Below are 16,132 nucleotides of genomic sequence, written 5' to 3'. Positions count from 1 at the left end.
TGCATGCCAAATGCAAGCGGGGAGCTCTAGGTTAAGAGTGCGGTTTGAGGGCAACAGGTCAAGTTCTCTACTAGTATAAATCAGTATTGCTTGCCTACTTTCAGCGGAGGCATTTCCATACAGACTAGCTAAGGATGTGGCTAAATGAAGACCCATTCTTAAAGTGGGAAGCTAAGTAACTGCCCTGTTGGTGATACAGAACCAAAGGAGAACTAAAGTCATTCTCCCCAGCCCGTACTGCTTCAGATAGCAATACAAAGGTAGTATGTTTATTACTAATACAGGACTGCAAATAGAGCCTGAGAGCAAAGAATGTCTTAAACAGTATGTCACTGTCCCACAGTAAATTTTCAGAGTAAAACCACAGACTAATGTGAAGATTTCACAATGCAGACATTTGACAAAGAAAGGATATTTCTTCTGGTGTAACGTTTGGGACCCAACACCAATACAACATATTTCCCAATGACAAAAAAATCTTGTAAACCACAAAACACAAGGACACAGGATTACAGAAGTTAAAGATAGAAGAAGAAACCCACAAAGCAGAAATATTAAGGCCACCTGTGCACTAGTGAAATGCACAGTCGCCACATCCAAACAGGATATATCCCTCATTAATATTACATATAATAAAACACACACATATGTATAATAGACACTTGATCTTACTCTAGAGAAGTAGAAGCAGAAAAACGAAAATAAGCTAAAACCTTTGTGGCCAGCCTACAGTAAAAAGCTCTAGCCTGAATCCTAGCAGCTCTTAGCAGCCTAAGTCAACAGGACACCAGAGGGAAAACAGAGGTCCCCATGTAGATCCCTGTCAAAGTCACGACAGGATTCTGAGGTGTATGCTTCCAAGGAGAAGGGGAGAAAAAGAAACATCGAAGGACAAGTTGCCAAGGTTTTAACCTGAGACCTAACAACAAAGCACAAGTTGCCAAGGTTTTAACCTGAGACCCAACAGCAGCCACAGACATTTGTTTAATCTTTCAGGTGCTCATTAGTGTCAAGCCCTTGTGGCAGCATCCATACTGTCTCTCTATACTGTAGCTGGCTGAAGGTAGAGTTATATACCATCCTAATGAGCCGCAAGGAGGGTGATGTGCGTCATTGGCTTCTGTTTCAATCTTGGCAATCTAAGTGTAAAAGCCTTGCAACAGCTTCTGATTCTGCTGACATTTAATTAGCTGGTGTCATTTTGATGCCATAGCCTGTCTCATCAGGATGATAACTACAAAACAACATGTGGAGCATAAAAGTTCTATGAGAAGTTTCAGGTCTGGCAGCCAAGGATACGAGTCCCCTGACAGTCACGGTTCCTGGGACTGGTCCCCATTAGCCCTTTGTTTTGGCACTGCTATCAGCAAGAGCTTCTCTGTTAAGGAGAGACAAACAAAAAACCCCCCAAAACTGCAAACCTCAGCAAAGCCTTGCAAAAAAGACATCCTTTAGCTCAAAAAATTCTACCCGTCCTGCAGAAAGGGAGCATCCTTATTGCAAACACTCACAGCTATTCATCCTGAAGGACAGGTTTATCCTAAAGGATAGATTTGATCCATCTTCTGGCCTCAAAAGGTAGTCCTGTTTATTTAAGTAAGTATAGTATTTTTCTCCATTTGTCATCAGGTGCTTGGGAAGACAATCTCCAATAATACCTGCCAATTGCTGCTTGCTCATATCAGCTGCAAAACTTGAAAATGGTCATTGCTACACAAAATGTGACTGATCTGTATTTTCACTCAACATAACCAGTGATTCTGGTACAGTACATCCATTTACACCAGACAAGCTCAGACCTTTTTGTATCTGGGTCTTTTTTCCAAACTCCTATTCTCATACACTAAAGACACCACTTTTTCAGAGTGTACCAGTCAGAGATGTATAAAAATTCAAATGAACCAAGCCATTTCATTCACGGAACAGAATCAACTCACAATCTTTGTCAGTAGAACCTAGGCACAACCTAGTGTTTTGTAAAGACAGACACTTATGGGACTAATGGGCCACAGCTCCATTTTTGAGCAAAGCATCTACCTGAGGTAGATGATGGGCAGAAAGAGGTCAGCAAGCTTAAAAATTCACTGAACCAGTGTGGTCCCCAGATCTCAGCTCTTCTGGAGGATCCTTGCTGGAGCTGAAAGCTGCTTCCCAACTGGATGAGGATAAGCCTATCTTTTAGACCAAAATGCTCTGAGAACTCACAGCTCCCACAAGGACAGGGAGATCTCTTTTAGGCAAATGTTACGGGCCAGTAACGGCAACGCCACCATCAAGGGTGAAGGTCTTCTTGCAAGACTTTTCCACTCGGCTTCTGTTCATCTCTTTTCCATGGTATAACCATGACATTATCGTTTCAGCCAGTTAATGCTCACTGCAGACTACTGGGGGTTCTAACTGGTTCCACCTGTTCCCTATCCTAAATAGCCTTCCAGGTGTTTCTTTGCTGTGTCTTATAGAAGATGCTTGTCAATGCACATATTAAGTAATTAATTTCTGCCTTCTTCATCAACATTTCTTTTTAAACAGTCAAATTTCACCCCAAATTTAGCCCTGACCACAGTCACACTTATTTCACGCAGAATACTGTTTTGTCTGCCTGGGACAACCCAGCCACTTCAGACAGCTTTGGATTCTCATACTGAAGGACAAGTTACATGCAGTGATCCTATCTCACACTTGGAGGCACACATTCACAGTCTTACTTCTCATGTTCCCCATACATTAAACCATGGAAAATGATGCACCCATCATTTTAGGCAAGGTCTTGCCATGGAATCCCTTGACCTGACTTGAATTATACGCGGGTCAAGACAAATGGACGGGTACAAGAATTCACATTTACTTTATAGTATATGTTTTAATAAATGTCTTTTATTTTATGCACACACACACACACAAACACAAGGGAAAAGGAGGACCAAGGTCTAAGTTCATCTCTCTAAATGTTAAAATACAGCTAAGTGAAGGAAAGCCAGCAGCTGCTCCAAGCTACAACACCAAAAATAACTACCCACAAAAAAACTTAAGCCTTACAATACCTCCCTCACACACATGCACACACTTGTATCCATTACCTTATCAAAGCTCTTCTTGCCTTAACAATCCATAATATTAGCAGCACAGTAAAGTTTATTTGAAAAAAAAAAGTTAGCATGATCTCTTTAAAAGACTCTTGGAGTACTAATGCGCTCAGCGATCACGCACTTCTCAACTGTACCACCCCATAAATGCCAATTTTCCTCATTAGTAAAGTAGCTGGGATCGAGTGAGCATAGGATGAAACCCAATGTAGCAGTTAAAGCAAAGCACTGGGGATCAAGCAAGCTGTATTCGCTTCCCATGACAGCTAATGACTTGCTGTCTATACCTGCTTCTGGCTTGGTGTCTTTGCCTATAACACCGGGTAATACCACCTACTTGAAGAGAGGGGGAAACAAAATTAACAACAACTTTTAACTCCTCCAAAATCCTGTAAAAAGGAAGATTAATTCTTTAAAAATTTCTGAAACCACTATTATTATTGTCATTTATTTTTTCTGCTGTAGCGTGTAAGAGTCCCAGAACTATGCAGTTCTAGGCACACCATTGATGTGGAAAAAAAAGGTGGTCCCAGCCCTTGCTGCACTCAAAGCCAATGAAAGATACAGAATGACATGCTAAACAGAAACTCACAGAAACAAAGGCTTTGTGCTTCTTAGAATTTTACATATTTGGATAGCTAAATTTTTTAAAACTGACTTTAGCTTCTCCTTAATGAATGTATCATATCCAAGTCTCATTATCAAACCAGTCCTATTTCAAATGTCAAAAATAGTAACTTTTAAAAAATAGCCTGTAGTGTACCCCTACTCCCAAACTATAAATCCATGCCATCAATGATTACCATTTTAATTGTCTAGTTAGCAAATACTCTTCATGTGTGTACACTAATAGGCAATATACTGCATGAAGTAAACATGGCAATAAGACATTAGTTTGATAAGGCTTGCCAAGTTTGATAAAGAAATCTTGATTCTGCTATTAATATATTAACAAATATATAAGGCTGAATGACTTATTTTGCTCAGTCCATTTAAAATTAGCACCAGAGAGGAAGGAGTATGACTTACTCATGATGTCCAGTTGCTACAGTATGCTTAGTCGTACCTGCAGCAAGAACCTTGCAATTCACAGCAAATCCTACCTCTTTTCCTTTGGTTTATTTTAAGAACTTATAAATGGAAGAACACTTCCAACTGTGTTAGTCTATCAGAAGATAGCCTGGTTCAAGCTTGTGTTCGTTTATGCTGTACACCTGCATTGATATCAAGCAGTGTTAATTTCTTCTAACCTTACGAGGTGGAGGAAACGATTTTTCATTAAGTCTTGGTGCCACCACAAAATTATATAAATATAAGTAGTTCTGGTACTCCGTTGGGATTTAAATAAGTTTTTAGCTTAACTGCATTACAAAACCCAACCTTTCTATTTACCTGGAGGTTACAAAGGTATTGTGGAATTCCAAGACCTATGCTTTTAAGCATATGCTTAAAATTGAGCAGTTGAGTAAACATTTTGCTATTCTGAGAGCACAGAACATGCATCATGAAAGGGGTGACACGCTAGGTCTGTACCCCTATACTTCTGCAACAGCTTTGGGAACCAGATGGAGGAAGTCACAAGGCACTGAAAATTTGAAAATTTTGTTACAGTATTACAATTTGCTTCTACGCCCTACCCACTCACATCCTTCTAGATCAAGGACATGTCTACACAGCTCTACAGGCAGATGAAAGTGCATTCTTCCCATGCTGCAAGCTGACTAGAAGCTATGTAAAGTTATTTCACGTTCTTCTGGGCCGCATGAATAAAGCCCCTGCTGAAAGGTACAGTGTATTAGCTTGGGCTTCGTGCCTGATTTAGACAGTTTGCATCTAGCTGAAAAACACGGAGAAACACTCTAAAGTATTTTCTGTTAACAGAAGCACATATATACATGCATGCAAACTACAGGAGCCTGTGGTTATAACCAGTGCCTTATCTTACTTCATAGTAAATGTAAAGGGGTCACGAACCTCACAGAAATACAACTAACTGCAAGAAAGCTTTTTTTAGTTTACAAACTACTGAAATACTTTGTTATAACTAACAGGTAGCAAACTCAAGCAATCATCTGAAAAGCCAGAGGATTTCTTTACCCTTTTATGGTCTCTTTTTTTTTGGGTACCCATTTAAAAACTTGATTCTCCTACACTAATTCTTCCGCGCATAAGAAGTGACTAAGTATGAAACTTTTTTGTGTTATTATGTCAAAAGCTTTTGTAGTCTCTACAGAGACATCACATCAAGATGAAGTCTCTTTGTGGACAGCCTTACTAACTTTGCAAAACAAACTGTAGCCTGCTTTAATACAATCTTTTAAAAGGACAGCAGTAAAAATACCACACCAATTTATTTTGACTGAGGCTTGAAAAGAAGAGGTATAAGAGCTGATGGAACTATCCATAACACACCACTGGTATTCACCCAAGACTATTGTAAGAAACTAGCAATGTCAAGTTCAAGGCTTGGCTCTGAGCATGACATTTGAACAAGACAAAGAAAACAGAATCTCCTCCATGGATTTTCAAGAGAATTGTGAAGGCTCTCTATTTAGCAATAATAGGCTTATTTTTCCGGGATGGGACCTCAAGCACCAGTTTGTGTCACTCCTCCACAAGTGGCTGTAGAAGAGCTACATCTGGAAGGAGCCCCTACCCCAAACCCAGGCTGCAGAGTAGGGGTGCAGCTCAGGGTAGTTCCTCATGGATAAGTCAGTTCTGCTTTCTCTCAGTGGCGCTCCCTTCTCCTCTCTGCTCATAATACATTGAATGGGAAAAGTGAGGAGCAGCAGTGTCCAGACAGCCTGGAGTCAGTGCAGGGGAAGCAGCACAGCTATGGCACGTGGTAGGCTGGAGGAAGATGAAGAAATAAAGGAAAGAAAAGAGAGGACAGAGAAACATGTGGAAGAGACGTGATAACTGACATGACATGGCATATTTAACAGTGTCTTACCATCATGTCCCAGGCTGGTGTGCCCACACAGCTCTCTGCATGTGTGTGTGTGATGTACGAGTGTGCACATGCACTTGCATACCCGTGCCTGTGTATGCATTTGGGGTAGGGGTTGGGAGGCTGTAAAGGAGATTTAGTAACAGAAATCTCAGCCTTGCTTGTGACATATTTATAACTTTCTATGCACTGTGGGTCAAACATTTACAGGAATGCCTTTTGCTTCTGGTAAAATCAACCACAGGAAGGGCAAGGAAGGATGTAGTGGTGGCAAAATGCAGAACCCACCATCGCCCTGAAGAGTGCAACGACAAAAACTGAAAGTCTGAGCTCCCCAAAATAAACTGTCTGTGTTTGAGGGCTGTAACAGCAAAAAGAGGAACTCTTGGTCTTTATTTTGCTATTACAGAGGGACCAAAAAGCTGTAACTAGAGCAAGCGGTGACAAGCAAGCGTCAGGAAAGTGACTGAGGAGCCATACTGGTCGTAGAAGAAAATAAGTCAGATGAATTGTGAAACTGTAAGGAGCACAGCAAAGAAATATTATGTAAATCAGGACAGCTAAGCCGAGTGGAAGGTCCGGCCACCAAAAAGCCACTTCGACAGAGCAAAGTGTAAAAGGGTGTTTGGAGACTGGAGGCAGCAAAGGAACCCGGCAACAATGGCCTTACTGAGGAGGGACCACACTCGTATCCTGCCCATCCCAGGGCGAGCAAAAGGGCACACATGGAAAGAGTCTGGGGTCAAAGATCAGCAGTTCTGTACCAAGAATCATAGCTTTTCATTAGCGGAGGACAGAGAAAGGCCCCAGATTGCCTGCTCTTCCATTGCTTTGTTTTGGTATGGGGCTTGACATGGGTGCAAAGCTATTGTAAACGACACACGTACTGTGTTACAGAAATGCAAGAAGAGGAAAACAGTCCTTTTTTTAAAAAAAGATGGATATTTTTACAGCATACAGAGCCAATCATGCCATTTAATTCTACAGAACAGGAAGGAGCTCAGTAAATTGCTGCCATGAGCCTTATGCAACCAAAATCCTGACTACAGATCAGGCATTTGGAATAGCTGTGGAGTGGCTTCATGGGCCTCCCCAGCACCCTGAATATGTATCTAGGGACAGAGCTTAATCTACACCTCAGCTAGCTAGTGTACCCTTGGCAGTGACCTCTCTGGTAAAATGACCCCAGCAGTCACTTCATGTATAGTTTTAGGCCTATATTGTACTCCCCAAAATTTATTTTCCATTGTCATGAACCCCATTAAGTCACCTAACACAAACTGTAGGCAGAAGACATAAAATACCAACATTTCGATTTGGCAGGCATTTAAATTTTCAAGGAGTAAATAGTCATACAAGGTAAGGCGCTACAGATACTTTCTAAAAATTCTGTCATCTTTGGTGGGTATCTTATGAACGTACAGCGCAAGAGTGAAATATGGTCATCCATAACAACAACATAATAACAAGACTTACTTATTTAAATGTGCTGCAAGCATGCAAGCATAATTCAGTAACTGTTTTTCCATTCCTTGCTTGAAAGAAACATTGCATAATACTAGTGTAACTATAGATTGCTTTCTTTTCTTTTTCCATTGAGTATTCAATTTCTAACAACACTTAATAAGTATAATGAATGTGGAACACTCCCTATCCCTATCTGCTTATTTCTTCTTACTTAGTAAAAACATTTTTTAAAAATTTGGCCCTTATATGACATACCACATGCTATCATTTATGATCTAATTAAAAAAAAAAAAAAGCCGTGGTCTTTACTTTTTTCATTTAAAAAAATCTTTTCAATACTCTTAACACAATTGAAAAATAAACTATTTTTGATACCAACTGCTCTGAAGAATTAATATCCCATTAAATAAAAACCTTCAGTGTCCATTTTACCTTTGCCAGTAGAGAAGCAAAAGTGACCAGAAAAAGCTTGAGGGCACTACGACATAATTCAAAAGGAGAAAACAGTGAAAAGGTCCAATTATTCTTACTGGCTAGTTAATATATCTACAGTAATATGAATCTTCTCAATTCAAGTTCACTTGGTATCACAATTGAAGCTACTATTTAAATACACCAATAATGATAACTTGATTTATGATTTGATTGATATGGATGAGCTGTTAATGTTAAAAGAAGACAAAGCTAAGTGTACATTAACTGCTTTGCTCTATGTCATTATTTCACACAAACAGAGCCTACCAAATCGTGTAGAGTGCCTAGTTGTACAGTGAGACTGCTCGCTTGTCCTGCTCTCAGCAACTTTCCAGATAAAGTCATGTTGTACACAAACATGAGCCAGAAATCATAAGAAGGGAAAACTCCCCTTTTTGATCAGACAGGTTTTGTGTGGAGTTTAACCACATAACACCTTTCTGGAAGCAGTCACACAACAAATAAGACATACCTGATGTGCCAAAATATAGATATTATGGCCAACATCTTTTGGGGAGATGCCATCATCTCCATTCTCCTCCTCATGGTCACATTCGAGGCCTTGGTTATATGCATTCTTCATCACATCCACCTGTAACACAAACCCAACCAAGGAGAGATGAAATAACTGTCATTCTCGGGGAAAAAGCACCAAACACTGTGTTTGAACACGCTTGCTTTGTTCAGCTCAAGCCTGGATAGGTGCCCTGCAGTCCTGCAAGAAGAGCTAGCAGGCTGAGAAACTTTCTGAATAAACACAACTTGAAGTATTTATGAAGCTCCAAACTGCTACATTTCTCATCAGTAAAACTTCTGCAACCACGAGAAAGGAACAGGGACGCTGAGCCTTTCTGAACAGGTGTTTTCACAAATGCTTTTAAAGACAGATCTACTGATACCACAAGTAGAGTCTTGCGGCACTTAGAGTGCAGCCATGATCTCTCTCTGGCTAGAGCTGGCTGCAACGTCACTCAGCGTTCTCCACATAGTTTAACAGGAAAAAAAACCCCACTAAACCAAAAAGAAAAGGAAGATACAGATCTAGCAGGGTGCTGGGGTAATTCCAAAGTATTCAAAAGCCTCTTACAGGACCAACGGGGGGAAATCCTCCGTTCCCCACGCAGGGCCTGATCCTGCAGTTCTACCTTAGAGACGGCCTCATCATGCTGACGTGCCACCATGGTGATGACTCCCTGAAACCAGCAGGCCACTGGGCTCTGCCCAAGTGCAGGGCCCGATGCCAACAGATCTCCCCACAAGACAGGTTTTTTAGTCACAGATGTTACATGGTCAATTGGACTGGAAACAATTTCTCCAGACTTACAATCTATCTAAAATTCCTGGAGACCTACACGAGTATCACAGTTGTTCCAAAATACAGCAACAACTGCTTGTAACTCCTTCTGTTTCCTCATAAGACATATATGTATAACATACAACATATATACATACAATATATATATGTCTACACACACACTTCTGTTAGCACTGTTTCACAAACTGTACAAGCCTAATTTCCCAGCCGCTGACAAAGTGTACTTGAAGACAGTCTACCAGAGTATGATAATTTAGTTAGGAAACAATTACAGAAAAGTGCTTGGAACGGATAAAAATAATGAAGTCGTAAAGACTGAAATCATGCATGCTTGATCCTTTTAAAGTACTTTTTGTGAATTAGTACTATCCTGATACATTGTGTCACTATACGCTGCCAACACTTTTCAGCTTAGATGCAGATCATTTTAAAAATGTTTTAATGACAAATTTTTTTCAGCCAAAAGATTTATGAATATTCAGAAGTTTTCTCACCAGTTCCCTTGGTCTCATGTTGAAAAGGATTCTTTCTGCATTCTCACTGTCGTGCCTGCTTTCCATAATAGCCAGCAAAAGCTTGGAGGCATTGTTCTAGAGATACAAAACCAAGTTAATGCAAATTTTAAAATCTATTTCATGGATTAACGACCCTTGCATTTGTTTTAATTGAGATTACGAGGACCACTTCTTTAGCAGATAAGATTTTAAACTACTCACATCTTTTATTTTACTGACATATTTAATAGGGCTTTTCTCCCATTTTAATGTCAGCGTACTGTAAGGCTAACTAACCCTGCACATTATATTGGAAGAAGTATTTTAAATACTGAAAAATATTTGACCTAAAAACAGAGCGTTGTTCTATACTGTGCACAAGAAACGAAATCCTACTTCCTTTTCTTATTGCCCACCTAGCAATTTTTGCCATGGCTTTCTGTTAAAACAATACTCAGTAGAGGTAATTACAAAACGTATTACACGAAAGGTTTCATCATTCAGGCAGATTTCCTTCCCCTTCGGTTTTTATAAAGTCTGACTAGTTATTATTTGAAAGGCTATAAAATAAACTGTTTTCATACACTCCTGGAATTTTGTTTCACTACCAAATATTTCTGGGGGAACGTATAAAGATATTCTTTACTTTGTCAACTAGCTGCTTTTCGCCAAGACCTCTCCCAAAGATTACATAGCATGAGCTTTAGCAGCAGTAACCCAGTAGTGCCTTAGACTTCGGAGACCTGTCTGACTTCCAGTTAAAGATGCTGTGAACAAGAGAGGAAGAATGGTTTTGGAGGTTTGACTGCTTTCTGGCAGAGCGTGGTTGCCTTGGTTCACCTGCCACAGCATCCCCTCATCATCCTCTATTACGGACCAAGCTGTGTGAATACTTGGAAGTAGACCGTAATCCCATGATACAGGCAGGGGCCAGTAAAACTCTCAACCCACCATAAAACCTCTTTCTCGGCTGCTTATTGCCAGACGTCAGCAATTCAAACTGAAATTCCTTGCAGCGAGGGTGTGTCTCAGACAATTAGTATGGGCAATTTTGGAGGAAAAGGGTTCAGCTGCTTTTGGGACTGAGGCAAAAAGAAAGATGTTATTTTCTGCATGTTCAAGCAACTTCCGTTTTAAGCAGCCTTTGTATCTCCAAGTTTTGATAACAGAGCTGAAAATCTGGAGCACTAGAGGCCAAGATAACACAATCATGCAAGTCGTAGTCCCCAGGGAATCCCAGCCAAATTTGTCCAATTCATAAACCTTTTTTTAATTATGACTTGAATACTATACTGTAGAAACTTGCTGGAATTTCACAGCTAAAAGCCCTCAGAGTTTCTTCTTGGTGGGCGCAGAATCACAACAAAATCATGCAACAAAATGCCACATTTGAGGCTCTCCTTTGGACTAATCTTTCAGCAGTCCGACCCCCTGCTCAAAGCAGGTTGCTCAGGGCTGTGTCAAGCTGAGGTTTGAACATCTCCAACTGGAGGACTGTAGGATTAGAAGTCAGGAGCAGAAGGAAGGAGAAGATGGAAGGAGGGTGGATGAACAGAATGAGGATTTACACTAGGGCCTTCCTGGGGAGGAGATTGGGAGTTGAGTGAGAAACCAGGAGAGAGGAGACTGGGCTTGCCAACACAAGGATGAGATAAGGACAAAGAATAATGGATGAGAAGAAAATACCAGACTTGGACTGGCTAAAGAACGGGACTCCATATGGATTTTTCCACAGCTCCCCTTTCCTTTTGCTCCAGAATTAAACCAGCATCATCCATTGGAAAGGTCCAATCAGACTCTTTACCTTGCAACCCACACTGCAAAAGTTTAACGTGCACAGTGAATGAGACCAGGTGGAGGGGAAGGATAGCATTTTAAGACACCTGACAGGGTGCGGCTCTGAGGAACTGGATGCTTCTTTTTCTGATGCAGTTTTCCCTTACAATGGTGACCAAGTCAGTTGTGGTAGCATCGGCAGGATCTCAAACTGAGGAGGAGGGAAGGGGCCAAGACAGGCTGCATGGTTGCTTGAGAAGGAAGGGGAGGAAACAGTGGAGGAAGGCACCAGTCTACTCACTCATGGGTGAGGAGGACTTTGAAGCTATTTCTCAGTGCAGACAACCCTGGGGATGGAGAGGAGCCTGCTGCAGCTTCCAGGAAGTGAGGAAAGGTAGAGGGTGGGTAGGACTTTGTGTCATCAACAGCCAGCTTCTTGCTAGTGACTTAGCAAAAGTGGCATGCCATAGCCTAGAATTACAGCAGGCAGGCACATCCTCCAGTTTTTTTTCTCTCTGATCACTTGCACCTGACCTTCAGATGCCCATTTGACTACTTGTTCCTCATTTTCTGCATGCTTTGAGACCCTAGGATCTGATTTCCATTCCCAGATATCAATGAGAAAAAGGTCCATTACTTGGAAAATACAGTATAAAGTTCTTCATAACACATTAGTACTGTGAAAAATCAGTTCCCAGGTGTTACAAACAGGACAGCCCAAAGTACTTCTGGCCTTCACTTCTCTTTACCTTGATTCCCATCTCATCTCCTCATAAGAATTTTGGAAAAATAAATTAATGTGTGAAGCAACTAGACAGAGCAGAGTAAGGTGCTATGAGAAAAGCCAAAAAGACACTCATATTAGACTCTCTCTACCCTTAGACTGACAGCGTCTCTTCATCCTGCCACTATACAGAGTGGCAGATATTGAGGTCATATGATGTGCCAGGACTTAAATACTAGTCAGTAAGGAAGGCCAGGGGGTCACACTCAAAATAACAAAAGGCAGAACAGAACATTGGCCATCTGTGCACTCAGTGAACACTGTCTACCCTGCTCACTAAATGATTCGGGAGTCCAGTCTAAAATATAATCCATGAAGATGTAATTAAATACCACATCACAAACTATGTGCAAAACAAGCTAAATTAAGATGGCATGGGAAAATATAATTCTGCATTGCCTTTGCTTTGGTTGGGGGATATGAGTTCAACATATAATGTTCCCTGAAAACAGTGTCTGAGCTTGTTTGTATATGTAAGTGTGTGGGCCTATATACTCTGCATTCTGTATTTTCACTGCAAAATTTATGTATTTGCAACTTCAGAATTGCCTATGAACACTGACAGATTGTCAATGTTAAACATTACCTGGTAAACTCAGTGCTATATTATTTCAATGTGTTGCCACTCAAAATAAAAACCAGTAACTTCTTAATTTGGATCTAATTCTTGACATCACATCTGGCTCAGCACTGTGTCCAGTTCTGGGCTCCCCGGTACAAGAAAGATATGGACTTACTGGAATGAGTCCAGCAAAAAGCCACAAAGATGATTAAGAGAATGGAGCACTTTTCATATAAGGAGCGGCTGAGAGCTGGGACTGTTCAGCCTGGAGAAGAGAGGGCTCAGAGGGATCTTATCAATGTGTATAAATACCTGATGGGAGGGAATGAAGGAGACGGAGCCAGACTCCTCTCAGCAGTGCCCAGTGAGAGGACAAGAGGCAATGTACACAAATTAAGACACACATTAAATTCCATCTAAACACAAAAAAAACACTTTTTTACTGTGAGAGTGATCAAACATTGGAATAGGTTGCCCAGATGGGTTGTGGAGTCTCCAACTGTGGAGATGTTCAACTGGACACGGTCCTGGGAAACCTGCTCTAGCTGACCCTGCTTAGGCAGGGAGATTGGACAAGATAACCTCAAGATGTCCCTTCTAACCTAAATGACTCTGTGATTCTGTAAAATCAGAATAATTTCCACTGTTTGAATCTTTGGTATCATTCACCGCAATTTTTGCTATTTAAGTAAGAGTAAGCCATATATAGCCTCCTGTGAACAGGGCCAAACTGGTCCTTGCAGCAATGTCTCTAAAATCTATTTTTGGTTATTACATAGAAGAGATGTTCTACAAGCATTTGCTAGCTTCATGATAATGGCAAATCAAAATGGCACTGGAGTTACTGTAGCTAGGTCTTTACAGAGACTGAAATTTGGACTTCAAAAGAACTGTCTGCATGTTCAAAGTTAAACGTCTGCTTAAGTGTTTTGCTTGAGGGGGGCCTGAATTACATTGCCATTCAAAAATGTAATTACAGTTATTAAAATCATGTGTAAAGCACTGTTGATTCAATGTTTCATTGTACATGATATATAGCTATATTAATTATTTTATTAGACATCCATAACATTGCCAATATGATGCAATGCAGCTACCACAAAGTATTTGCTGGTTTTGGGGAGGAAACAGACCATCTGCAATGGAAATACTTCATTCGGAAGGCAAGAAAAGGCAATAACCCAAGGCTCCCCCTGAACAAGTTCTACCCTACTTGGCAAACAGTATAGCTGCAGAGCTCCCCTCTGAATGCAATGGCACACAGACTGGAGAAACTTATCTACGAGCCTATCTAACTCTCCACAGAATACAAAACAAAATTACAGGCCCTCCCACTCTACTCTTCACCTTCCCACTCTACACTTTGTCCTCACCCTCAGAGGACACTGAGAAGGGAAATAAAATACAATTTACTTTAACCTTGTTTTCAGCTTTATTTGACATTACAGATCATCTGATATATTACTCTTTTTTCACACCATCTCCTTCTCAAGTAATTTTTTAAGAGTTCAGTATGTACAGAGAATGCCTGCCTTGTTAAATGTCTGTACAGTGTTGCTATTTATCAGCCCTGTGAGATTTTATGCCCACAATATAGACTCTTCATGCTAGCTATGTCATGTCTGTCTGATAGGATTTCTTTAAAAAAATCTGAGGGCATACTCCCAAACACAACAGTGGGTCAAAAGGCCTGTGGTAGAGGGCCTGATAAGGATTCAGAAGCTGAGCTGAATTAATTTGCAACATTTGTTCTCAAAGGCTGCTGAGTATATTATGCTATGGTAAGATTAAGTAAATGTCAGGCTGCCTAGAGCTCTTGCATAGGTATGTCTTCTATTATTACTCAAATTTAAATAAACAAATTTACATTTACTGTACCTTTAGCTGAAGCACCAAGTCCATGCAGTATTTGCCAAGAGGGTTTATGTCATTCAAGATGAGTGCAATTATAATATCAATTCCATTAGATTCATGGGTGGCTATGCAAGTCTGAAAAATAACAGAAGGGAGTTGGAGGGGGGAGAGGGAAGGAAGGAGGGGGAAAAAGAGGGAGACGGGACGGGCGGAGGGAGGGAGAGGGAGAATACACACATCAGCAAATTTCCAAAACAAGGACCCAGAACTTGAAAGACCCTGTAACAGCAATGAACCTCCCAGCCAAAGCAGAGCAGCCTGAAAACGTGCCACAAGAGGTGCTGGGGAAGACTTGTGTAGTACAGAACTAACTCCAACACTGCCAGTAGTGAAGTACACAGCCGGAAAAAAGGTGGTGCAAACTAAAATATGCTTGCAGTGAATTATGCAGGGTTTGGCACCAAGTGGTACAAGTTACAGAGAGCAGCCCACAGGAGCACTGCCAGATTCAGCTGAACACACATGCAGAGACATAAAGGACATGCTTGAACGTAGGCACAATCAAATTTGCACACTCAAATTCTTAATTTGCATTCAGCAACCAGCATTAATATCGCCCTTATAGCATGAATTGTTTGCGAAGATTAACGTTTTCTACATGCGTCTGGACATGTTCTGCATAGAAGGACATTTCTGGACATGGAATTCAAAACTGTAATTATGACCAATGGTACTTCCCAAATGCTTTTACAACTGGAGTCCTGGGCCTTCTAAGCCTTGTAAATAAGTGTCCGTTAAACAAAACCCTATGGTATTTTTTCTTCTAGCAGGTTTACAGGACAATAGGAACGGAGAAGTTTTCAGAAAGACAGAGAGAAGGAAAAAATGAAAATGAGAGTGTGGAGCATTTGCCTCTGAAATACACTGAATTAGACTTGCAGTTGGTGCAAACAAGCATAACTCAAATCCTCAGTGACTTCCCAGTAGGTAGGTCTAAGTAATAAAGTGTAACTAATCATTCCCTTCCACTATCAGCATTCCTCCAGTGCTCCTCAAGTAAACTTGTTGGAGAACACGTTAACTTGAAACATGTATTTTTTTTTCATCTCCAGTCCTGTAATTATTCTTTTTTTACAGATGTTTTTCCCATTCATTAGTGGATCAAATATGACTGTTTAAAATTTAGTCCACTAAAGGATTTTTGTTTGTTTGTTTTTAAAGTATTAAGTAAAGGCAGTTGATTACCAGCAATGGCAATAATAGCACTTTACACTTCATTTGTGCACGTTAATGAAGTAGCATTAATACTGCATGTATTTCTTCAGCTATTTCTAGTATCAAGAATAGATTGCCTCTGTAATTTCGCCCACTGC

General features: G+C 40.6%; 1 protein-coding gene across 1 annotated transcript in view; it reads right to left on the bottom strand.

The window, feature by feature from the left end:
• ITPR2 (inositol 1,4,5-trisphosphate receptor type 2) overlaps positions 1-16,132 on the bottom strand; it is a 268,298-nt gene that overhangs the window by 57,035 nt on the left and 195,131 nt on the right. Inside the window, exons 43-45 of the mRNA XM_050915600.1 lie at positions 14,784-14,894; positions 9,784-9,879; positions 8,447-8,566 (exon numbers count right to left, since the gene is read on the bottom strand). Of these exons, the coding sequence (XP_050771557.1) occupies positions 8,447-8,566; positions 9,784-9,879; positions 14,784-14,894 (327 nt within the window). The remainder of the gene's footprint in view (positions 1-8,446; positions 8,567-9,783; positions 9,880-14,783; positions 14,895-16,132) is intronic.

This window comes from Gymnogyps californianus, chromosome 1, assembly GCF_018139145.2.
Source record: "Gymnogyps californianus isolate 813 chromosome 1, ASM1813914v2, whole genome shotgun sequence".
Classification (NCBI taxonomy): Eukaryota; Metazoa; Chordata; class Aves; order Accipitriformes; family Cathartidae; genus Gymnogyps; species Gymnogyps californianus.
The sequence above is the reverse complement of the archived record's forward strand: the minus strand, read 5'-3'. Positions and strand labels throughout refer to the sequence as shown.